Below are 25,380 nucleotides of genomic sequence, written 5' to 3' on the forward strand. Positions count from 1 at the left end.
ACGAGAGCTATAGCTTTGAAGATGGAGGACATTCTAAAGAAATCTGGGAAATTCTGTAAATTTTTTCTTGAAGAGTTTGATAAAGGAAAAGTTTCGATAAAAGGATGAACTGTATGAACTTTGAGATAGAAGCGATAGAAGAAGACTTCTTCTTGAACTCCTGATAGAAAGCTTAGCAAGAAAAGTTTTCGGCTGAGCCGTAAGAAATCTCTAGTTAAGCAGATTTTGTAAAAACAATGCCTATTTAGCAGGGACGTAACCAGAAATCTGTTTAAGGTTTTGAGATAATGTGATAATTTGCGTCACTTTTCAATAGCGATGGAGTGAAAACAGGATCTGACCTATTGGAAATTCCTTTTTCTTTTTTAAATTAATACGGCGTTTCGGAGACGTCCGACTTCTTCTTCAGATATTAATTACACGGTACAAGAAAGAAGTCTATGTCACAAAGCCATAGTTAAAAGATCCATACCTAAGGAAATAAATACCTGATGAGGAGCCAAATGCCTCCGAAACGTCATATGAATTAAAAGAGTCGAATTCCTAATATATCAGATCCCGTATTTCTTATGATTGACGTTGTTCTGTAAGGATAAAATTTATAAAATTCAAAAGATCGAGTATAATTCTAATGTTTGATGTGCCTGTTTGACAATTTTTCTAATATTTGATTTTTGTCTTATAACGTTAGAATTTTTTGTAACGTCTAACGTTCCTTTCCATTGGCATTTGATGCCTTGTGTTAAAAATTTTTAAACATTTCAATGTGGTTTCCACTAATAATCATTTAATCGTTAGATTTTTTATAAAATAACAAGAGTTTTTTTTCTAACGTGTGATGTTTATTCTTACTATTGTAGTCCAATTAAGTTGGGCTACCTAGAAATTCTATTTGAGCGGTAGGGCGCAGCTAACTAAATGCCCCACATGCGCTCCCAATGAAACTCAGCAATAGACTGACTCATACCGGAGCGTGCATACGAAGGATGCTATGCTAACACATACCCGCATAGCCTAGGACATTTAGCTCGCACATTCCCTCCACCCTTTAGCCATGAGACTAGGGTCTGGAAAAAATTAGGACTACACTATGACGTGTTGTTTTAAACATCTGACTTTTTTTCAAACGATTAATTGTCTTTTACAAACGTATTTAACATTTGAAAGTCTTTTTTTTATGAATTTTTAATTATTCTTCGAAATAATTTCGTTTTGAAATCTATTTAACATGTTTTTTAACGATTTTACGATTCCTTAAAATTGAATTTATAGGATGGTTAGATCGGTTAGTCCCTTTATCTAACTATCTGTTGAAGAAGTATGAGAAGGTTCATCTTTATTAATCATTAAAAATTCCCCAGATTTCGTTAGAATGTCTTCCGTTTTCAAAGCATGAGGTTCTCGTCAAGGGCCATACCATGCTGAACATACCGGTTCTCGTCCGATCACCGAAGTCAAGCAGCATCGGGCGCGGTTAGTACTTGGATGGGGGACCGCTTGGGAACACCGCGTGCCCTTGGCATTCCTTTTTTGCGTATTTTTTCAAAGAATTTTTCCTTTAAGGAGATTCCCAAAAAGGATTTCTATAGGCTCTACCACAATTTACAATTTGTAAAGAGAAATGTAAAAGAAATAAAAGAAAACTTACCAAACTTCTCGACATATAACAAGATAGTAGGTGGGATTGAGTAGATTGACTAGATCTTCAAGATGATCTGCCTGTTTCTTGTGCAATTTGCATCGATCATCCTCATTCTCCTCGAAGAATGCCAAATACTTCAGCATTGACGACATATCCATGACAATCTTTGCGTACTCCGATGCCAGGGAGTCCGCCTTGTAGTACTCCTTGGCGTGATTAATGTGTCTCATGGCAAACAGGTAGACTTCCTTGGCATCCTCGAACATCAGAACAGGTTGATCGGTGATTTTTGTTTCATAAATTGAGAGATCAAGAGGAAAGATCATATCTTCGGCGGCGGTGCTAATGCTGAGTGGGGGGACTTTCTTTGTGATCTCCGCAACACCACTATCGTCCTTTTCTTCCTCCATTAGACGGTCTTTGCTGTGGGAGAGGATGAAGAGGGCATATTTGACCCAACATCTATCCACGTCGGCATAGCGGTGCTGGAATGTCTCCAACTGAGCTGCCTTTTCATCCTCTGACATCTCTGGCTTGAACATTTGTCCCTCAAATCTGTCCATGATGTACGTTGCAGCAGCCAGATGGTGTCTAGCGTGGGTGAGACCTTCTGGGGTGAGAAAACACTGCGATAGGGTGGCTGCATTAAGAGCCCAATCAATTGCATCGTAATCCTTGAAATGCAACTGTCGTTTCAGCGTGCTGTGGCAGTAATTCCTAGACGTGTCTGCTTCTCCAAGGGTACACATAACCTGCGCCAGGTAGTACAGTGTAATGGTGTGAGTCTTCTCCAGCATCAATCGTCCAGCTCCAGCTTGAATCTCCTCCTTTGTGGCAAATAAATCATTAATTGTGGTCAATGGCTCCCCACTGGGGGATTCATTGAAGTCCACGTAGATTTTCTCTGCTCTCTGCAGTGTCTCCTTTGCATCAGCCGTCTCTCCTTGATTCGCCTGCAGGATCCCCAGTTGATTGAGTGATCCCACAAGGGGAATTATTGCTTCGGGATTTGCATGGTAGTCCTCAAGAAGGACAATGCTGTCCTGCAGATACTTCCTTCCTGTTGTGATTTCTTCAACAAATATATACAACTGCCCCAGGTTCTTGTAGATGAATCCCAAAAGGGATTTATAAATTAGCACTGTCTCGTCGTCGTTGTCATCTCGTGCCAGGAGCTTCTCAAGGTACCCACGGATTTCCAGCAAAATATCCCGAGCAGCATAGTGGGAGCGAAAAGGATCGGATTCTGGATCACTTTTGCTGTCCTCCTCCATCAGCTGTATCGCCTTGTCGTACCTCTCCTTCAGGCAACTCAACTTTTCCCGGTCAACAGGCATTTTCACGGGGAAAATGATTATCACAAAAATTCACAGTTTTTCCGGCAATATCAAAACACACGAGGCCCTTTAAAAATTTATTTCTTACAGGGAAATATTTCTGAGAACTTCTTTAGAATGTCGTGTGAAACTCTGCGGAGTTGAGAAGTTAGCTGAAAAAAATGCCAGTTTTCTTTGAAAATCTCTCTTTAATTCCTTTAAATTTAATAATTAAAGCCATTTAAAGGATAAAAAATAAGCAAAAATGCCCAAAAAAGTGTTTTTCTTTGATTTATTTTCCGGAAAATCATTTTTTAAAAAATCGTTATTTTTCAAACAATTTAAAGGTCTTCCAGCAAAAATCAGCTGTGAAATGTCAAAAAATGTAAACAAATAAATTCTCCGTGCGCCACAAATAAATGGAACATACTCTTAATTCTTTTGCCAATTCCACAGGAGATGCATCAAGCAGCAATGTGAGTTAAGAGGAAGAAAGGATAATAGAGCAGATATTTTATTAATTAATTTTCCAGGATCCCATCTTGCCCAGTATTTTCGTGCAAATCCCAATGGCTTATGATCCGTTGCCAAATTGCTCTGGGTCTTCTGCCATCAAGGCGGAGGAATCAATCAAGTCGGAGGTGACAGAAATGGGGCATCGGAAGCCACAATCGCCCTTCCTGCTGGGAAATGAAGAGATGGTAACGGCTCGTGTGAAACCGCTGAAGGTTCACAAATGCAAACAGTGTGCCTTCCTGACCATCTCTCCGGCCAAACTAACATCCCACACTGAAACTCACCGGGAGGCATCGCTGGAAGAGGTGTCGCTCCTCACATGTCCTGGCTGCCCTAATACATTCCGTGCTAAGAAATCTCTGGAAATCCACCTTCTGTATGATCATCAAATCCTCGAGGCAGAACTGGAGGCAATCGTGGAATTCGCTACACTTCCTGGTCAAACGAAATCTCCCCCTAATTCCAATCGCTCCACACCGAAAGCACGACCTAGTAGGATATTCATTAAGAGCGTTGACGTTTTGCGGAATCCCATGGAAGAGGGCTTCCTGCAAAATCACAATAGACTCTTCCTCAAGAATGTGAATGTACTACGGAATCCGGAGCTTGAACAGGGAGTTCTCAGCAGTGAAATTCTCCAATCTGTTGAGCAATTGTGTGATTCTGTGAGTGAATTTCCGTCCATTGAGCAGAATAATCCGGGAATTGTTGTAACGGAGGTAAGATGAAAAAAAACTTTTTTTTTAAAGAGAATTTAGAATTTTAAAGTTTCCTCTTCAATCAGGCTCAAAGTTTCGGATTGTCCGGGATGTTCAACAATGATTGTACCCCCTCACCAATTGATCTCGATCGTGGGGATTTAATCGTTATTACCCCCACGAGTATCTCTGAATCTGCACACAGCAGTACAGCAGATCACAGCGACAATACAGCGCAGGATGAGCCTGGAAGGATTTACCTTCGCAATGCGGAAACAATGAAAACTCCCGGATGCACGGAGATTTCGCAAAATAATGCCTTTTTGCACCTTCGAACAGTTGATGAGCTCAACTTGATGAACCTAGAGGACGTGCAGAGCATTAATCGACACAACACCATGTCCAATGACAATTCAAAGCATTCCTGTGATGAAGTTGTTGTCCTGGATGATGCACAAATCTCCAGTAATCTATTCAGTATCCCAACGGGTGAAGGATCCGGAGAGAATCGTGATAATACTCTCTCTGCAACAGTTCAGGACATGATGGCAAATTACGTTGTTATGAACGACAAGGAGTCATCGAGAAATGACGATGGGAATTCCTTTAAGACTTTCCTCACCCCAAATGGCGATGGGGGGCATCTGGTGGAGAACCAAAATACAGATTTTGGAACCTTTCAGGGCTTGGAGAATATAATTGAGGCTGCTAATTACTACACCCCAACAAAAATCATCCCTTTCGACGATACCAACAACACATTCAATCAGCAACCATGTTTCTGTGTTCCTGAAGACACATTTCAGGGAGTTCTCAGTGCGGAGCCAGATCGTGATCATCCACGAGACACCACCATACCCTATCAGGGCCCCGTTATTCCCATTGATGACAATAACGATGAAATTAACACCCCAACGCATTCAGTTCAAATACCATCGCCAATTGAAATTGAAAATGAAGCCTCGGAGGAAGCAAAAACGCAGGAAGATACAAAAGCTCTGGGAAGAATATATGTGGTGAAGAATTTACTTGAAGACCCCGGTGCAAAGGAGAAGAATCCGCGTAAGACAACAAAGACCATTGGGAGGCCAAAGGGAGCACGAAAATCGGGAATTACGGAGCTAAAGAAGCTCTACAGCAATATAACATCCGATGAGATTGGAACCAAATGTGATAATGAAGATTGTGCAATTCGATTTAGGTAAGTTTTTGTTTTTTTTTAATTAATTTATGATTTTTTTTAATTCAGAAAACGTTAAAAAAGGACTTTGAACACTTATTATAGATTGACTTTTAAGTTGAGATTTATGATGATTAAGGTGATTAAGATAAACAGCTCTTGCATTCAAATTAGCAGCTTTCGACATTTTATTTATGCAGCTTGACGTTATTTTTCGAACGTTTGACATTAATTTGAATAATTGGCGTTTATTTGAACTTTTGATAGAACATTGTTAACACGTTTGACGTTCTTTTTCTTTTTAATTTGACATTTCTTTCTTAACGTTTAACGTTTATTTGAACATTTGTCATTCTTGTTATAGTTTAAAGTTTAATTTTTTCTTTGACGTTCCTTTCTTGACGTTTGATGTTTATTAAATATTTGACGTTCCTTTCTTAGTATTTGACATTGTTTTCCTACGGTTTACCGCATTTTTTTGAAGAATTGACGTTTCTTTCATTTCTTAACATTTGACGTTCTTTTCCTAACATTTAACGTTTATTTCCTAATTTTTGACGTTCACTTCCTAATTTTTGACGTTCTTGTGTAACGTTTCTTTTCTAGTTCAAAATTTTCTTCGTTTTATTTTTATTTGATGTTTCTTTTCAAATGTTTGACATTTATTTGAACATTGTCGTTTATCTTATACCATTTTACGTTTCTTTCCTAACATGTTTGATGTTCCTATTCTAGTTTGAAGTTTTCTTTTTAATTTTTTATATTTCTTTTAAACGTTTGCTGTTTATTTAAATATTCGTAATTTTTCTCTTAATGTTTGATAGTTTTTGGAATATTTGACGTTTTTATTTTCTTTAAAAATCCTCGTTTTAAATTTTTCAATATATAATTTTTAGCTTAGAAATAAATTGTTCTGACCTCTAAAGCAAAACCTAAACTTTTAAGGTTTTTAAACACTCAAACGCCCTCCTTTGCTACACTACAAAAGCCCTAAAAGCTTCATCATTAACATCTCATTTTAGGAGCTCTATCTTTACCTCAATTCTCTTCCCCTCCTTCGTCTTTCGCAGGAACTTAAACAACCTGAGCTACCACCGACAGTGCCATACGAATGAAAAGTACGGCATAATCTGTCCTGAGTGCAAGAGCGTTGACTTCCGCAATTGGAACACTCTGCACACCCACCTGTGGCGTGAGCATCAAATTGACATGGAGCTGTACAGTTGTGAGTTGTGCAACTTCAAGACACCCGTGCTGTCACGACTGAAGAACACTCACGTTAAAATTCATTCGGAGGAGAGAAATTTCAAATGTGAAGTGTGCGAGAAGCGCTTCAAGAACACCAAACAGCTGAAGAATCATCGGCGAATCCATCGGAATGTTGTACCTGATCAGCTGCAAGTGCGGAAGTGTGACTACTGCCCAGCCACACTTGTCACCGGGCGTCAGTATAAGAAGCACTTACGGGCTGAACATGAGTGCTCAAGTGGCCACACATGCGGTGTGTGCGGGAAGGTGATGAATTCAGTGTCAGCACTGAAGATTCATGAGCGAAAGCATACAGAGAGTGGGCATTTTGCCTGCCCTGAGTGCAGCTACACAACACACGATCACAATGCAGCAAGAAGGCACAGGATGAAGCATAGCAAGGAGAAGCAATACAAATGTCCCTTCTGTGGCTACAAAAGTATTCAGAGTACAACGTATCGGAATCATTTGGCTAAAGTACATCCTGCCCAGGCTGCAGAGCTCATCTTTAAATGCCCAAAATGCTCCTTTGAGACGATTAATTCCACAAAGTATCGTCTCCATGTGGCAAAACACGAAGGTTCACCGGCGGAGAAGACTGCAGATAAATCTCTCGTTAGTCAAATTGAGCAGGATATTTTTGAGATTTTCTCAGATGCAACGGAACCTCCTCCGGAGACACCACCGCCCCTCCCCACGGTGTCATCGCCAAAGCACAATAAAATCAAAGTTAAGAGTAATTTGGTTCTGCGGGATCCATCAAAGTTCATTAATACCAACAATCTGTTGCTGCAGAATCTACAGCCGCACCAAATGCTGCCAACATCACCAGCGGATCAGCATCTACCACTCATTCGTCCTGCACTGTTTTCCAAGACATTCGATGGGGATGGTGTGAAGCAGCTCAAACTGACTGATCGTCTGCCTCCGTGCAGTTCACCGCAATATCCAAATATTGATCTTACTTAGGGGCACTTAGGGTACAATTTGGGCATAAAGAAAGTATTAAGAACACCTAGAAGCTATAATATAGAAGCTGTTCCTGAGAAGAAAAATAAATTATAAGTCAAAAAGGAGAGAAATCTTCGTCCGGTGAGCGCCAGAATTAGGAGAGTTTTAGCCAGACTGTTTTTACGTTCAAAAGTTTAGCTTTTAAGTAATTTTTAAGGTGTTGAAATATTTCCCTTAAAGACTGTTTGTAAATTTAAAAAAATCCTTGAAAAGAATTTTTAAAACCAAATTTTTATGCGTTTTTTTTTTTAGAAAACTTTAATAACAAAAAATTATTTTTTCAAAGATTTCCTTTTAATTATTCAATTCGAACTTTATGATTGAAAAAATCCTCAGGAATAGTTTCTATACTTTCTATAACTTTTGATTTTATTGGAGAATGATGCAAAATATGGAAAGAATCTTTATAAATGAATCCTTATCTAGTCGATCTTTGAACATTTTTCTCTCTTCAAAAAGGTTCCAAAAAATCAAAATTAGGCATTTGCTGCAAAAAATATATTTTGGTGAGTTAAAGATTAAAAAGAAACTCCTAAATGGTTTTGTAAATATTGGGCCTTATTCAGCGACCAAGAAACCCTTGAAATTCGCTTGAAATCTTGAAATTTCAGTACAAAATTTAAAGATTTCAAGGGTTTCTTGGTCGCTGAATTAGGCCCATTATTCAAATTTTGTGAAAAAAAAGCAGGGAGTTGGAGAAAATGATAAACATTTTTATAGAAAATAATAAAATGATTGTAATACTTAAATTAAACGCAAATTTGTTTTATTGGCAGAAAAAATGACTAATGCGCTCTCAAAAGACTGATTAGAACTCAAGAATGACCTTATTGCCATTTTTTTTATTAATTGAGAATTACGGCCAAAGTCCTTCCTGAAGTGTCAACGGCTGGAACTTTTATTACCTAACATTTTTACTCAATTTTCTTTTTCTTTCAATTTTCCAAAATCCAAAAAATTGCCATCAACAAAAATTTTTTGTCTGATAAAATTGGAACAAGGGGTGTTTCGAAGATTTTTTTTCTGGCTCCTCCTCATCCATTTGGAAAAATGGGAAAATATTTTGATTTTTTCCTCAAAGAACGTTATTCACTATACATACAGTAAGTCCCCCGCATGTAACCAAAATTGGGTTTTAAATTATTGTAGGGGATCATTAAAGGTTCAAAATAAGCGTGGTTATTTCCCGGAAAAGCGCTGGGAAACCTACGAATTTTCCGATTTTCTGTTTAACCTATGTTGATTTATTTCTCAATTTATAGCAATCGTAGGATATTGCGATTGGTGTCAAATGAAAGCTATATCAATGCTTAATATTATATATTAAAACCATTTTCCAAAATTCACTAGAAGGTGAAAATTCGGAAAGATTTTCCGAACACGCATTTTTCTTTCGCCTCCCATTTCCACAATATTGCATGGGACCACCTGGAACATCCCTTATTTTGTAGCATTTTTAATCCCCTTTCATTTGGTATAGCACTTGGTGGGAAAATCCACTGGGAAAACTCGCTACAGAATGATTTTCCAAAGTTAAGTACATTTTCGCGTTGGAAGAAAAGAGATAAACGATTTCTCCTCTTTGATGTTTCTAGAATGTTCCCCTAGAAAAAAATTGTCCATCTCTTTTTCTCCAATGCGAAAACGTGCTTAACTTTGGAAAATCATTCTGTAGCGAGTTTTCCCAGCGGATTTCCCCTGCAAGTGTTATACCAAATGAAAGATAGTTAAAAAAGCTACAAAATAAGGGATGATCCAGGTGGTCCCATGCAATATTGTGGAAATGGGAGGCGAAAGAAAAATGCGTGTTCGGAAAATCTTTCCGAATTTTCACCTTCTAGTGCATTTTGGAAAATGGTTTTAATATATAATATTAAGCATTGATATAGCTTTCATTTGACACCAATCGCAATATCCTACGATTGCTATAAATTGAGAAATAAATCAACATAGGTTAAACAGAAAATCGGAAAATTCGTAGGTTTCCCAGCGCTTTTCCGGGAAATAACCACGCTTATTTTGAACCTTTAATGATCCCCTACAATAATTTAAAACCCAATTTTGGTTACATGCGGGGGACTTACTGTATGTATAGTGAATAACGTTCTTTGTATTTTTAACCAAAATCTTTTTTTGCGTTTTGTGGCTCTCTTGTTGATTTTAAAGCGAAAAGAAATTAATTTTCAGATCATCCCCCATTGCATTGATGAAATTTTAAAAATTTTTAATGTTTCACAGAAAGGTAAAATTTTGCAAGAAAGAATTAGATCTTACGAAACCACTTCTAATTTCGATTCTTATTAACCGATTTTGACTATTAAAAAAAAACTCTAAAAGCTGCACTTTTCCTCTTTCTAACGAACCTATGCATGGTGGTGATCAAAATCGGTCGAAAGGTTGATTTTTGGTTGCCCATTTAGTAGATCCTTGATTAAAATGCAATTTTCATTCAATTGATTGTTAAAAATCAACTCCTTGTCCGATTTTGAGCATCCCCGGAGATTTGGAAAGGGGATAAATGTAGCTTTGAAGTTAAAGTAAAGAAAATTCAGGAAATAAAATGTTGAAAGTTTTCGATATCTTCGAGACAAAATAATTTCCTAAAGACCTTTTCATTATTTTTTGTTTGGGGACTGTAAGTTGAAGCCGCTATGTATAATCGTCTAGATTAGGAAAAAAATTGAGTTTAAATTTGATTTTAAATGTTTCGTGAATTTAAGATATTTTTGAGTCTCAATAAGGCATTTTAGTGACTCAAATGCCTTATTGAGACTCAAAAAAAACTTAAATTCTTAAATATTTTAAATTAAGTCCACAATAATAGACATCACTTGAGGGCCAACAGGACAAAAGCTTTGAAAAAAATCTCTTCTAGAACCATCTGATGGAAAATCCGCCTTTCCCAACACTTCAATGTCCTTCCAAGTTAAATGAGAGTAATGGGACTATAAACCATCGCCTGAAAATGTTGATAAAATTCCAACACAATTTGTAAAAGTTTTTTTTTAATAAAAAAAAATTAAAGAAAAAAACACAAATTTTTAGGGACGAAAGTCTAAATATTATTTTTATATTTTGCATACACGTTTTTTTTTAAATCGCTCCACGTTGTGAAGGTCACAGTACAAAGGTTCCTTGTTGTATACATATGAATAGAATTTTTAGTTTTTTTTTTCTTCCTTCTCAAAGTTCTCAAACCATGCCAAATTCGGACATGGCCGTGTTATTGTTTTGTATATAAAAAGGGGATTTTTATTGTAAGAGATAGACACTCGAAAAGGGATTGTTGTGTTCCATAAAATATTACATAAATACATTGGATATATAATTTGTTAAAAATATTAAATACCTTTTTTTTCATCATAATTTTTCTTCATCACTAAACTTTCTAATATGGTTTTATCAATTTTCTTTTTTAGATATTGTTTTCGGTTCACTATTTTTTTGTATCGTACTTTTTTGTATAATTTGTTTTTCATTTCTTTTTTTTTTAATATAATAATTAATAATAAGTTAGAATTACTGATGAGATTCCATTGCCATTTTGGCATAAGCTGCGCAAATACACTCACAAACAAACCTATACTGACCCTGAAAAGGAAGAAAATGTAAATTAAGAAATTTTGAAGAAATAATTCAGGAAAGAAGGAAAAATTCTTCTGAGATTAATGAACTTACAGCATTCTGTACCATACAAGCCCTCTGATCTCTCATTGTTTGAACAATATCGAGCGGATAGACGGGCTCCCTTTGCTCCATAAGTGCTAATGCTGTGTCCATGAGTATCAGTACGCCAGTTCGTCCAATTCCTGCAGAACAGTGCACGATTACGGGCGGATTGGCAGCACTGATGTACCTTCAAGAAGAATTTTATCACAAAAAAAATCATTTAAATGATGAAAAAAATGAATTAAAGAAGCAAAAAAGAAAACTCACTGATGAACACTTGTTGATGGTGGAATATCATCAGGACTATCATCGTCAATTCCCGTTGCTGATTTCCTTTCACAAATATCCACTCCATTCTCCTCAGCGTCGGCATCCATGAGACGCACCTGCCGCAGACTCGCTTCAATCTCCTGCAAGAGTGTCGTACTCCGTGCTGAACGAACTTTCTCAGTGAACTGCAGAAAGAGATTTGGATCCGGTGGCACACCATGGTCAGGCCATGCCAGATACTGCATGTGCTGAATTAATCTCTTTTCGTCAGTCTGTAAAAACAAATAATTTAATAAAAAAAGAAAAATCTAAAGAAGAGAATAACTTAATATTCTCACCTTTGTATCACATAAGTAGAGCTCCCTAAAGACGAAACTTCCCGTCTCGTCGGCACTCTCGCTTTTGCACTGGATTGAAAAGCCCTCAGCTAGATCCATCGTATCACCAGCTAGTGGCCAATATTGATGACATTTCGGACGCCCACGCTCCATCACCGTTGTCAGCATAACAACCAAATGGCTACTCTCCTGCTGCACCATTCGCCAAAAATCCGTCGTTGTATTGGACAAAGGGCCCTGTGTGGCGATGTAGCGATTGACTGTTCCTCCTGGGATCTCCATATTCACATAATTGGCATTAATGTAATCACCGGAAGTTGAATTGATCAAAACAACACGAGTGCAGTCATCTATGTAAAAACAAGCGAATTTTGAGCTTTATTCTTTCGCATAAAAAGCTTTAAAGGGAGTAGCGTAGCCAAGGATCTGGACTAAGAGTTAGATTTAGGGTTTTTTCTTTGTAGATTAAAACCGAAGGGTGTTTAACTGAACGAAATTATTCAGGTTTGTAAGGAAATATTCGGAATAATTACTAAAGGTTTTTTTTTTAGTTTTAAAATGACTCACATTAGGAAGCAAAAGCCTTTAAAATGATTTAATTCAAGTCTTAAAAAAATAGGACTAAATCAAGGCGAAAAGTATAAAATTCAAGCCCAATACTTTTAGTATTACTCTTTAGTAGTAAATTCAAGTCTAAAAGCGACTAAATTCAGGTCGAAAATCTTTATTTTTTATAAGTTTTAGCTCCTAAAAAGACACAGATTAAGGAGAAAAAACCTCTCAGTAGACTTTATTTAATTTAAGCTTAAAGCGGACTGAATTCTAGAATTAAAAAAGTGGTAAAAGCAAGTATAAAAGTAGTCGACTGAAGCCAACAGTACTAGGAATCGTTTTTAGGGTTTTATTCGGTTTTGAATTATTCGCTTTTTAGCAAAAGAGATGTCAATGGGAATTTAAAATATTCAAATATTCTGAAAAAATCAGTTTAGTCGTCTAAAATCCCAAAATATTCGGTAAACTGACATCGCTTAGCCAAAATTAATTACATAATTAAGGAATTTTATTCATTATAAATTAGTGCGTCTGGCGTAAAGTTTAGAAGATAAAAAAGGAGTTTTCTCCGTCCGGTGAGCGCCAGAAAAGAGAGATTTTTATAAAGAAAATCCCAAGATTAGCCTCAAAGCTTTCGATGCGCTCTGCATCATCTTCAGTGAGTTATTTGGAAAAATTATAAAAATTGAGTTAAAAAGAGGCACAGATTAACATTGTTGGGGGATGGTGGGTGGAAGAAGTCCAAGAAAATATCAAGAATGAACAATTCGTCAATAACACAGAATAAAAAACGTTACGAAGAAGCCCAACAATGTTAATCTGTGCCTCTTTTTAACTCAATTTTTATAATTTTTCCAAATAACTCACTGAAGATGATGCAGAGCGTATCGAAAGCTTTGAGGCTAATCTTGGGATTTTCTTTATAAAAATCTCTCTTTTCTGGCGCTCACCGGACGGAGAAAACTCCTTTTTTACCTTTTATTCATTGTAACTTCAATTCATTATAGAAAAATGCCAAACGTTCAAAAAACCGCCAAACGTTTGAAACGTATTCAAAAAAAAATGTCAAACATTAAAAAAACGTCAAATGTTCAAATAAGCAAGAAAAAGGAACGTTAAATCAATTAAAAGGGAGCCCGCTCCTCTTACAAAATTGATCACAAAAAAAGAAAGAAGAAATTTAAAAAAAAAAAAAACAAAAAATATATAAGCTAGGATAAACAAAAACAGAAAAAAAACAAAACTTCGAACTAGAAAAAGAATGTCAAACGTTAAAATAAAGTTCAAACGGCTGAAAAAACACGTTAAATGATAACACGTTGACGATAAAACAAATTATGCGCGCTGAATTTTTGAACCAAAACAAGAAAAATCGTTTGAACGTTAAAAAATATATGTACGTCAAATAAGAAAAAAAAATCAATAAGAAAACAAACGTTAAATTTTAAAACACGACCTATGCTTTGAAACGAATGTCAAACGAAAAAATAAACGTCAAATGTTAGAAGAAGTACATCAAACGTTAGAACAGGAACAACAAATGAAAAATTAAACGTCAAATATTAGAAAATAAACGTTAATCGTTAAAAACGAAATGTCAAACATTAAAATCTTCCGTTAATACGGTTTTAATAATCTCAGTAAATTACTCTGAGTTTTAATTCTTTTTTCAGTATTCTTTGAATCAAATCAAAATAAAAATGATCTTCCTAAAAACAAATACAGGGTGGCCAGGAAATTAGGGCATGATTTTAACCGCGGATAACTTTTGATTGGATTTATATATCTGAAAAATTCTGCCGCCAAAAGGTGCATAAACTCAAAAAGTTTTATTTGCTTTTTATTTCAAGTCGATATCTTAAAAATTGTAACCGCAAGAGCAAAAAATGTAAAAGTTACCATTTGTATGGAAAACGATGAAATATACTGGATTACACGTCTGTTGATTTTCTCAAAACTCATTAAAATGACACAAAGATCAATAAACAATTGAATATTTGACTAAATTTGAATTAAAAAGGCCTTTTCCGATTTTATGCGACCAAATATTGCCATCATGGGCAATTCATCGTTTATTTGACATGAAAACCAGTATATTTGACATCGACAAAACGCTTTTTTTCACGTTTTTTGGTTAAAATTATGCCCTAATTTCTGGCCACCCTGTACATCCCCTCAAAGGATCTTTTGTAAATTGAAAATAAAGAAAGACTTAAAAACTTACACGGAGAAATGTCTCTGTAGCGATTTTTAGCTGCATTTTCGGGTTTCTTAGCCTCTGTTATTGCCAAATCCGGATTCTTCCGGTACATTTGTTCATATTGCGCCAAAAGTGCTCCCGATGCTAAGCCATCGCTGAGAAGAAGCAGAGATTGATCGAAAAGAGCATCACCTTCCAGTTGTGGGTTGACACTATCATTTTCCGGCACATACAGACAGATTGGTTCCTCCTCAACCATGTCACCATTGGCTGAAACAAAAAGAAAAATCATTTTTTCATTAATATTTTTTTATCAATGAAAGATAAAGTCTTACCTTGAGGCTTAATGGTGAGCACGAGTTCACCACCACGATACTCCCTCGAAGCCCTGATTAGTGCAACAATTTGATCGTGCTTCAACCCACTGATGTCGTAGCCATTAATCATGATAACCTGATCCCCCTCGCGGATGCGTGGATTACTCTTGTCGGCAGGTGTGTGCGGTGCAACGCGCGACACCAACACGGGGAGCTTCAGGTCTGCCCCACCTTTGACATTGAACCCAAATCTACCCTGTTCATCGGCCTTAAGGTGAATGACAACATGCCCATCCTCTTGCCCATTCTCACTGTACATGAACTGCTTTAGATCGTAGCTCCTTGCAAGTTGCTCAATGAATCCATCATCGTCACTTTGCTGCTCCCACGCTTTCCGCGGAATGGACGTTGTCTGCTTTGAGGTAACTTTATTGTCATGTGGACGGGTGTTCTTCATGATAATGGACGACGAGGATTTCCCATTGCTTTCACTACCATTCAACGGGGACCCAAGGATACGCTTACTCGGGGATCTAATGAAGATCTTTGAGACCTTACTGCGTTGCTTACTCTCCTGCACTGCTTGCAATTCCGTCCGGCCGGAATAGTAGAATTTGGAACCCAGCGAAAGGGTGAGGAAGCGCGGTGAACGATGTGGACGCTGTAGGCGGAAGAATGAATGATGCTCAACGCAGGATTTCCAGAGAGCTTTTGCATTTCTATGTGATTTCATGCTGAAACCCAAAAGGGTGTCGTAGCTTTCGGGCTAAACAACAACAAAAAATAAATAAATATTTAGAAAATGATAAAATAGAAAATAAATTGAAGGAAAACTCACAATTTCCCTTCGGAGTTGAATGAAGAAATCCTTCCGTTTGAACGACAACTTCACCATTTTTGACCAAGAGAACATATTCATGCGAATTCCATTTTGAAAGACAATCAACCCATTGGATGATACACCCAGTTGCAGCTCATTCCTATCGCTATCCATTGCACTGTGTAAATCAATGCCGTACATATCGAGCCTCTTGGCATGTTCCAAATAATTATATTCCGCATCTGCCGGCAATTGACCACGATGAAGTTTGTGAAGTTCACAAATTCGCTTTTCCGTCTCCTCCGTTTGCTCAGCCAGCAATTGCAAACCCGAAAGGTACCCAGGTGTATGATCGACAGCACTGTAGTCCCCAAGTTCCGCCTGAACGGTGTAGCTGGCCAGTAGGCAGGCAGTATTCAGGGAACATTGTAGCTTCCCATGCAAAATATCACGCTTTATTTGAAGGTAGAATTGATATCGTGTATATTCCTCCTGAAGACGGCTCGGATCGGTTACGAAAAACTATCAAAAAAACAAAAGAATTTTTTGAATAAATAAAAGAAATTCTTTAGAATCTTCTTGTTAAGAGACAGGTGGGAGGATGTGAGAGATTTACCTTAACTTTAAAGCAGAGAGAAGGATTTACATCGCCACCACGTACAGTTTGCCATTGCTTCTTGAAGGACTTGTTAGGATTCACCCATGTCTACGAAAAAAAGAGATAATTAAATATGAAAATTTTCTTTATTTGTGAAATAAAAAGTTTGTGAAAAGGTTTGTAAAAGTTTGCCAAAGTTTATTAATTTAATTATTATAAAATGATTTATCTGTCAACCCTTTCGCGTTCTTTGCAAGGGGTGATCATTTGATGAATATTTTGGTTATTATGACGAATCAATCTAATATTTACGAAGATCTGAATCTTTCAATTCACCATAAACTTCCCTTGATAAAAGCCGAATAACACGAACACGAATAAAAATCGAAAAAAATGTAGCCCTTTTCGGCTTGAATTTACTACTTCTAAGACCTTAATTTTAGTCCTTTTTAGACTTTAATTAAATATTTTTAAATCATTTTGAGATTAAAGACTCTGCCTTTTTAGGGCTGACACCCAAATAATAACTTTTAGGTTTGAATTTCGCATGTTTCGGGTTGAATTTACCACGGCATAAACTTAACCCTTTAATTGATTTAATTAAATATTTGTCAGACTTCTGCTCGTCAATCTGAACAATTTTGATGCTCAAAACCCAAAAAACTAATATTCTGATTTCTTTGACAAATCGTCTGAATATTAACGAATATTTCCGAGGATCTGAACAATTTCATTCAGATAAACACCCAATTATTTTATTTTCCTAAATTTTAAAGAATGGGGTAGATTCTGATATAAATCTTTTATTTTCTTACTAATTCGTTAATTATAAGATTTTTGGTATTCTGGGAAAAATCTTAAAGGATTTTGACATTTTAATTTCTTTCTTTAATCGTTGTTCTTAAGGAAAATGACTTTCAGGGTTCATTAAAGATCTTTCTGACTGTTCTCTGGAACAACAATATTTTTTTCTTTTATAGAACGACAAAAAAAAAAACAATTTAAAAACATCAACTATCAAAATCTTACAACTTTTAAGTTCATAGAAAAAAAAAAAAAGATTCTTATCAGAATCGATTCCAATACTATTGTTTTTCTATGTTAGAAATGCATTAAATTCACCCAAAAGAGGCAAAAAAAGACTTTTTGACTGAAAAATGTATTCTGAAGGCGTTGATAGAATAATTATCGTGATATAAAGAGCGTTATTTTTATTTTTCTTAAGAATATTTTTGTTTCACATGGACGTGAAAGGGTTAATTAGATACTTTTTGAATACAAAATGTTTTTTTTCATGTTTTTCACATTTTTTTTAAACATTCGTTGAATCAAATGTGAAATATTCTATTTTCTCGATTTTTAATGAATTTAACCCTTTCACGTTCATATGAAACAGAAAATATTTGTCAAACAAAACGTCTCATTTAGCCTCTTCTGTGTGAATTAATTGCATATCTGAGTTGGAAAAATAATTAAATTCAGAAAAATAAGATATTTTACATTTGTATCGGCAAAGAACGCGAAAGGGTTAAATGAATGTAGAAAATTTACAAACTTTTACAAATCAGTTAACAAAGTTTTTCACCAGATTGTTGCACATTTGCTGAATAACCCGTTAATTTGGAAAGTTCTCTGAATTTTTGTATAATTTTCTTATCGGCCACTTATCCAATGGGAAATATTTACTTTTCATTCTCTATTTGCGAAATTGTTCAAGGCTCTCCAATTGATTTTGGGAATATTCCTAATCATTTGTGGGGAAAGAAAATATTAACAAACTGACTTTTTAAACAAATCATCGTTCTCACTCAGAATCAATCATATTTTTAGTTAGAACATTACGCAATTTGTGATTCTTTTCAATTATTATGACTCTGTTAGGCACAAAGAGAACCATTTGGTTGACTCCTTGATTTACTTCTTGAATGAGAATGAATCATTTTCTATGAGCTTTTGGGAAATTTCTTTTTTTTTGTAATTATTTGTTCTCATTTACTTTATCTAAAAGTATTTTGAGAAATTGCCCAAATCAGCGGGTTTCCTGCTTTTTTCTTAATAATATTTTTTGAGTCATGAGCAGCACTATCTTCAGATTCTTTGTGTGCGCATTTGAGGGTATTTTGTTGGCCCATAGTAACTAAAACTCACCGCAACGTTATCTCCACCAGGCTGATGATGGATGAACTGCAATCCGAAGTAATCCCTTTCGGAGAGTTCGAGATGCCTGAAGACTGCATCCAGCAATTCAGCTCCCTTGGCACGCTTCTGCAGAAAACAAAACATTTCACATCAGTGCTGGACAACACAGAGGGAGGCCCCCTGAAGAAGCAACTCCCGGTCAGGGCGGAATCACTCCTCACCTCAAGCGGGAAGGTGTGTGTGGTGTCATCGAGGAAGAGAACTGACACAGCAATCGTCCTCGCTTTCTTGTCGCGCGCCAGCTCGCCACTTTTCTTGTACGTGATGCCACTGAAACTACCCACTCCGACTCTCTCAAACATCGCTCCCCATTGTCTCTTCCCGGCAGGAAACGTCCGGAAAACTTTAATTCACAAAACAATTTTCCATTTGATATTTTTTTTTTGCGTGTGTGGAAATGTCGCCACGACTAAGAAGCTCAATTACGCGAAAATTTGTACTTTTCAGCCCTTTCTTATCACTCACCCACCTACAAAGTACACTCCCCTTGTCAATTACCCACCTTTTGTGATGGGAAAACTACAATTTCTATGCGAATTTTGCAAAAAAAAATTATATTGGGAAAATATTTTGATGGAACACGCACACCAACAAATTCACACACACAGCAAAAACTTCTTATAAGAAGATATTGCATTAGGGTGTCCTTACTTGGCAAGAAATATTTTCCTATCCGTTAATTTGAAATTATTGTTTAATTTACTCTTAATAAATTATCTGAATTTAAGCATAATGCATGTAAAAATACAATAAATGCTCCGAAAAATTTATTAATAATTGAAAATCAACCTAAGTTTAAATAAATTGTTAAACAAAAATTTTTATGTAACGAACATTTTGGGTCATTTGAATGTTTCATGAAAGTATTGGCGTGTTTTCGCGACGTGTGAGCGAGATGGAAGATATGGAAGGAAGAGAAAGAAAGAACAAACTAACAGTATGAAGTTAGAAGTAGAGGCTCTTTAATTTGAATTTATACGAACTTTTTTTTTTGTTTTTACAAAAATGCAATTTTTCTTGTTTTTTCTGCTAATTTTTTGGCTTAAAACGCATTTTTGGGGCTCCTGGGGCACTTACGGGTGCTTTCGCGCCCCCGGGGAGCCGCTCTGTGCGGAAATTGGGGCTGGCAGAAATTTTGACGGTTGAGATTACAAATTCGAAATTTTAGACAGTTACGGATCAAGAAGTTGTCAAAATGCATACGTGTCCGTTTTTTCTCTGGCTTTTTTGGATTTCTTCAGTTTTTTAGAAGTTTTCTGGCATTATTTTGTAGTTTCTACATCTAGAAATTGACAAAGAATAAAGTAGAATAGTGCATGAATATCTTAAAATCACGTGGGGAGTAAAAATGAAAGAAAACAAAAGGGAGTGTTCTTGCGAGCGGAAATGGTAAAGAAACCTTTTTCAATGAAATTCTGGCATTAATTTCCTGGAAATCTTATCCTTGTTCATCTCTACAACGTCTGGACAGCTTCCTCTACTTCTTTGTAATTCCTTTCCCTTTTTTTTTCTTAAGGTCCAAGAGTTTTTTGCAAAAAAGGGGAGTTGTGAGTCTCTCAAGTATACTAGGAAAAAAATAAATGCATAGATATATACATTATATATATACATATAAAAATGCAAAGATAAATATATATAAACTGCAAAGATAAAAATTAAATATAGCATGGATGGAACAGTATAAAGCGAAAGAACGGTAAGTAAAACTTACGGGCTGTGATTCTTTCTTTGTCAGTGAAATGTGAAGATGGCTGAAAATTGAGGATGGGCAAATTTTGAGGAAGGCTTTCTCGCGCACCGAATCACAGCCAACGCGAAGAAATTATATGAAAAGCCTTAATCGTGGGCGTTGGCTGTGATTCGGTACGCGAGAAAGCCTTCCTCAAAATTTGCCCATCCTCAATTTTCAGCCATCTTCACATTTCACTGACAAAGAAAGAATCACAGCCCGTAAGTTTTACTTACCGTTCTTTCGCTTTATACTGTTCCATCCATGCTATATTTAATTTTTATCTTTGCAGTTTATATATATTTATCTTTGCATTTTTATATGTATATATATAATGTATATATCTATGCATTTATATATATATTTTATTTTATTTTATATGTGTATATAAAACGCCCCGCTTCGCGGGGCGTTGGACTTATGCAACTCAAGATATGACATGTAAACTTTAAAACGCGATATCTCCGGAACGGCTACATAGATTTTCTTCATTTTTGGCATGGTGATAGTTACTATAGTCAACTATAACATATCAAAATTTGAAGCAATTCTATAAAGCGGTGCTCGAGATATTCATCGAAAACTCATCGAAAATTTTGTTTTCGATTTTAGCGCCACTTGCGGTCATTTCTTGAACTTGCAATGTTCCGAGCAGTTGTAGGGCTCATTAATATCTTTCATTTGAGCCCAAGTTGATCAAAATCGGTCAAGCCGTTCTCGAGTTATGGCAGATTTTCGATGAAAAATTGTGGCGGCCATATTGGCTAAACGGCTTGGCCGATTTTCGAAAATGAGGTATCGTTGGAAAGGTCTTGATGGCCCCTACAACATATCAAAATTTCAGACCTCTAGCTATAATAGTGACTGAGATATAGCGAAAACAAAATTTTGAGGTTATTCAAAATGGCGGACGCGGGGGTGGGGGGTTGGATTTGACTTCATAATCTGATGTCTTCCACCTGATATATGAACTTTGCCGTTGACCGCAAGTTTCTATCTATTACCGTTCTCTTGCAATATTGCGTTATATTCCGGCCGGACGGCCGGCCGGCCGGCCGGACCAATTTTTGGCGCATACGTTTTTTGGAATGTGGGGACCCTAATTCGTGCTCATCCCAAGTTTGAGCCCGATCTGACGACTTTGCATTTTAGAGTGTACACAGAAGCTGTGCTTCTTTTAAGAAAGAATCACAGCTAAAACGTTTCTGGATGCATCTGAACATCGTAGGAAGAACAGACAGGAAAAGACACAAGAGGTCAAAAGAGCAAGAAAATTATTAAGCAATCATCAAAATTGGAAATACCTTCAGAAGCTCCTTAAAATATTGCCAGACTCAGGTGTTTCCGGATGTTAACGAGACAGTACAGAGGCAATTCCTGCATAAGATTTGGTCCCATTGTCACTGGAAAAAGGCAGTGAAAATGGGCAGGTGTGTCTCCTGAGCGTTATCAACGGAGTTGATATTCTTTAAATTGGAATTGATAACGATCAGGTAAAGGACTTCATGCAGCTAATATGGGCGAAGTACCTAATTGAAGGAAACGATAAAAACAATTTTAACCCACCCAGTCTTGTAGGGAATCAAAAAAGGATAAAGAATCGCCAAAAATATTCACCAGTATCGACTGGGGTCACAGCGAAAAAAGGCAATAAAGTTTTGTAAAAATTCAAAAAAATAGGCCGCCATTCGCCATTTTGTTCATTTCAATGCATGAATCATATGTTTCAATGCTTCGTCATGAGCTTGTCGATGACAGTTTGATATTTCATTTTTTTTTTTTTGGGAGAAAATAAAAAAAAAGCGTATTTTTTAGTTTAATTATCGTGGTAAATGTGTTTTACGTGTTGTTCGAGAGTGATTTTTTATGTCTGAATACCTGAAGGATGAATTCCCGCACAGTTTGTGACCGTCTCAGCGAGCACCTCTCTCGTTACCATACAAAGCAATCCAAAAATATTGGTCGTGAAAAAAGTCTTGGGAAAGGTGGTGCCAAGAGACATCGTAAGATTTTACGTAACAACTTCCAGGGAATCACAAAACCAGCAATCCATCGTTTTGCCCGTCGTCTTGGTGTGAAGCGCAAAGGATTTGTAACGAAATTCCAGCGCAGAGGATCTCTCAATTCGTGAAAAAGCCGTCTTCAAGAGGATTCACGACCAATGTTCTTGGATTTCTTGGATTTGTGGACGGTCACAAACTGTGCGGGAATTCATCCTTCAGGTATTCAGACATAAAAAATCACTCTCGAACAACACGTAAAACACATTTACCACGATAATTAAACTAAAAAATACGCTTTTTTTTATTTTCTCCCAAAAAAAAAAAATGAAATATCAAACTGTCATCGACAAGCTCATGACGAAGCATTGAAACATATGATTCATGCATTGAAATGAACAAAATGGCGAATGGCGGCCTATTTTTTTGAATTTTTACAAAACTTTATTGCCTTTTTTCGCTGTGACCCCAGTCGATACTGGTGAATATTTTTGGCGATTCTTTATCCTTTTTTGATTCCCTACAAGACTGGGTGGGTTAAAATTGTTTTCTGCGTTTCGTTCAATTAGGTACTTCGCCCATATTAGCTGCATGAAGTCCTTTGTAAATTTAAGATAAATTCCTTTTATTGCATGTGATCCTAATGGGTTGTTAATTTTAAGGCAATTCAAATATTGAAACTACAAAAAATTACTTTTTGATTCAACTACATCGCTGAATTAGCTCCTCGGTTTAACTTTCTAAGATCTTTCAGCAAAACGGGCAAAGAAAGTTAAACCGAGGAGTTAATAAAGCGAGAATAAAAAAGGATGTTTGTGATTAAAAATTAATCCTTACTTTCAGGCCCCGAAGCATATTGAATACAAAATACTGAGGAATTCATTCTTTTGTAATGCATTAGATGAGATTCTTCTCTCAGGTCGACAAACAAATTCAATGCAGATAATCACCGATTCTCAGGTAAATGGAACATACAACAGGTCTAAATGTTATGAACCTAATTCCCACTCAAAGGAATTAAGTTCATAACACTTGGACCTGTTAATATGTTAAAAACATTACTTACTCTTTCAGTCCCTCCTGCTCGTCCTGCGTCAATGAAGAAATTGTTTAAGTTGTACACACCGTATGAAAGGTAATCTTATGATCCTACGGCGCCCAAATTCAGTAATGATCCCTCACTAAACTCAGGCGCATGGGACATACTGTGATACATAATGTATTCCCTTAATGCTACTTCCATCGTTGCGAACTGTGAAGTTTTCCGCCAGCGATGTCATATTCGGGAACCATCCAACTGTGCCATACGGTCTCATCAATGGGTACGTCAGGGGATCCATATTGAAAGAGATGTTGGGTACAATTTTGTACCCATATGGATCATTGGGTGTTCCATCAATAGGCTTCACCACAATGCCGTTGATATCCAACGGAGCTCCATCTCTTGTGGTGTAGATGGCGGCTATTTCCGAGCCTGTCACATCTGCTCCATGTGTGCCGCAGTTTTGACCCGAAAGGATATAAAGTATGAGGACAGGTTGAGTGCTCTGAGGCTCCGTATCACCTCGAGCTACAGTAGCAGAGCGCACCCTTTCCAATTCAGTAGCTTCATATAAGCGTAGCCGCCTGTAGAGTCTCACAAAGGGATTGTTGCTGCGAATGATGTCATCCATTTCCCTAATGAGCATGTCATCCAAATGGTCACCGAGTTGCCGATTTACACGCTGTGCAGCCGCTTGTTGAGGATCCAGGAAGTAAAGTTGACCAAATACATGCTGTATTTAAATCTTTTGGTCGTGGGTATGACACGTAGTGATACGCCACGATTTGTATCCGAACAAAACACAGGAATGGGCACGTCCGATGGTTCCTGGGATGATTGAATTTATATGATGCAAATCCAAGTGTAGTGTTGTATTTTCATATGTTCGCCTGGAATGAGCGTGCCACAAGGTCCTCGGTGTCCTGAAGAAGTTGCTGAATCCGTTAATGTTGCCGTATGAGAGGTACACGCACCTTGCCATTCATGCAGCAAATGGCAAATTCTCGCGCTTCTAGGTTCCCATTGGAAGCTTCTGCGCTAAAATTGAGGCCAGCGCAGTGCTTACACTTGATGAGTGGACCCAGGTAGTGAGGCTCTGCGGTTGCATTTCCTTTTAATGCATCACCGCGTGCATTAAATGCATCTTGGAGACGCTGGTTTTTTATAGTGCCTTTTTGTCTCCTCTTTGCCTCTTTCTTGGTTGAGGTACCTCTGATGTCCGGCCAATGCCCGTAAAGTACGTGTCCGGTCCATCGAAGTCTCATCCCTGATGGTGTAGGGCGTCCTCTCCTTCCGACAGTTCTGGCACATCCGTAATATTATCCGGATGTGGAACCGGAGTACCGAGGTACTCGTGATAGCCACCTACATGAATTCGTGATAGCCCACTTCTAGGCAATACAACCGTTGTATCATTGTTGTCTTAAGAATAGTCATTCAGATCTGGTGGAGAATCGGTATTGTAGAAGCTTCATCCCAACGGTTAAGCTGATGGTACAACAATTGGTTGTGGGATTAGGTGTGGAAATGATTCGGTATATAATTCTTCGCCCGAAACTTCGCGGGCCTTGCTTAGAATTGAAATATATCTAAGGAAAAAATAACAAAAGGAGGAATAAACAACTAAAAATAAAGTTTTCTATTATGAGGTACGTATTTTTGTTTAAATATTAACTTCTAAATGCTGAAACACTTGCTCTTATACTAAGCCTACTATTTCTGCTACGCCAAATCGTTGTTTGAAACAATAAATTACATCCGTTGAGATTTGATAATTAAGTTTCGAACAACGATTTGGCATAGCAGAGCTTTTGAGGCGTTTTTTTTAAAAGTAAAGAGCAAGTGTATCAGCATTTAGGGATAAACCTTTTTATTTTTATTTCAGATGATCAATTTTTTCGTTCGTTCACTCTACAAGCAAATCTTCTTAAGGTATATCGAACTATGACTAGAGGTGCTGAGACTGTGGAAGATTTCCAAAGACTCAAATCAGATTCTTCTGTTGCTTCTGTATCATCTCTAATTATAAGAATAA

At 36.9% G+C, this 25,380-nt stretch overlaps 4 protein-coding genes and 1 non-coding gene across 6 annotated transcripts in view; 3 read left to right on the plus strand and 2 right to left on the minus strand.

Annotated features, from left to right (window-relative positions):
* The window catches only part of LOC129792881 (activating transcription factor 7-interacting protein 1), a 481,750-nt gene that overhangs the window by 165,485 nt on the left and 290,885 nt on the right, over positions 1-25,380 (plus strand). The window lies entirely within an intron of this gene.
* LOC129794360 (5S ribosomal RNA) lies at positions 1,404-1,522 on the plus strand. The gene has a single exon (XR_008751027.1). It is a non-coding gene; the product is annotated as a 5S ribosomal RNA (ribosomal RNA).
* LOC129792923 (KIF-binding protein) lies at positions 1,646-3,045 on the minus strand (the record flags this gene model as incomplete). The annotated part of the gene is given in 1 exon segment (XM_055832340.1): positions 1,646-3,045. A coding segment is annotated over 1 exon segment (1,334 nt), but the record flags the coding sequence as incomplete, so codon positions are not given.
* LOC129792894 (uncharacterized) lies at positions 3,313-7,840 on the plus strand. Its single transcript, XM_055832306.1, has 4 exons — positions 3,313-3,434; positions 3,492-4,193; positions 4,259-5,373; positions 6,423-7,840. Exons 1-4 carry the CDS (start codon positions 3,378-3,380, stop codon positions 7,567-7,569), a joined length of 3,021 nt encoding a protein of 1,006 aa, XP_055688281.1. The 5' UTR covers positions 3,313-3,377; the 3' UTR covers positions 7,570-7,840.
* LOC129792897 (tyrosine-protein phosphatase non-receptor type 4) lies at positions 10,650-19,185 on the minus strand. Of its 2 annotated transcripts, none has more exons than XM_055832309.1 (11): positions 19,044-19,185; positions 18,736-18,917; positions 18,524-18,640; positions 16,394-16,483; positions 15,796-16,299; positions 14,976-15,723; positions 14,665-14,910; positions 11,889-12,238; positions 11,548-11,822; positions 11,290-11,467; positions 10,650-11,202 (listed from the first exon to the last, which is right to left on the minus strand). In XM_055832309.1, exons 2-11 carry the CDS (start codon positions 18,874-18,876, stop codon positions 11,131-11,133), a joined length of 2,721 nt encoding a protein of 906 aa, XP_055688284.1. In that variant the 5' UTR covers positions 18,877-18,917; positions 19,044-19,185; the 3' UTR covers positions 10,650-11,130. The 2 variants fall into 2 exon arrangements, with proteins under 2 accessions (XP_055688284.1, XP_055688283.1); XM_055832308.1 differs by having other exon boundaries at positions 19,077-19,175.

Source organism: Lutzomyia longipalpis, chromosome 3 (genome assembly GCF_024334085.1).
Source record: "Lutzomyia longipalpis isolate SR_M1_2022 chromosome 3, ASM2433408v1".
NCBI classification, from domain to species: domain Eukaryota; kingdom Metazoa; phylum Arthropoda; class Insecta; order Diptera; family Psychodidae; genus Lutzomyia; species Lutzomyia longipalpis.

Coding starts and splice junctions, on each gene's coding strand:
- LOC129792894 (XM_055832306.1), top strand. CDS start 3,378: ATGGAACATACTCTTAATTCTTTTGCCAATTCCACAGGAGATGCATCA. Junction 4,194..4,258: donor CGGGAATTGTTGTAACGGAG/GTAAGATGAAAA, acceptor CTCTTCAATCAG/GCTCAAAGTTTCGGATTGTC. Junction 5,374..6,422: donor GATTGTGCAATTCGATTTAG/GTAAGTTTTTGT, acceptor CGTCTTTCGCAG/GAACTTAAACAACCTGAGCT.
- LOC129792897 (XM_055832309.1), bottom strand. CDS start 18,876: ATGTTTGAGAGAGTCGGAGTGGGTAGTTTCAGTGGCATCACGTACAAG. Junction 16,300..16,393: donor CTCTCTGCTTTAAAGTTAAG/GTAAATCTCTCA, acceptor TTTTTTTGATAG/TTTTTCGTAACCGATCCGAG. Junction 14,911..14,975: donor GCTCACCATTAAGCCTCAAG/GTAAGACTTTAT, acceptor TTTTTGTTTCAG/CCAATGGTGACATGGTTGAG.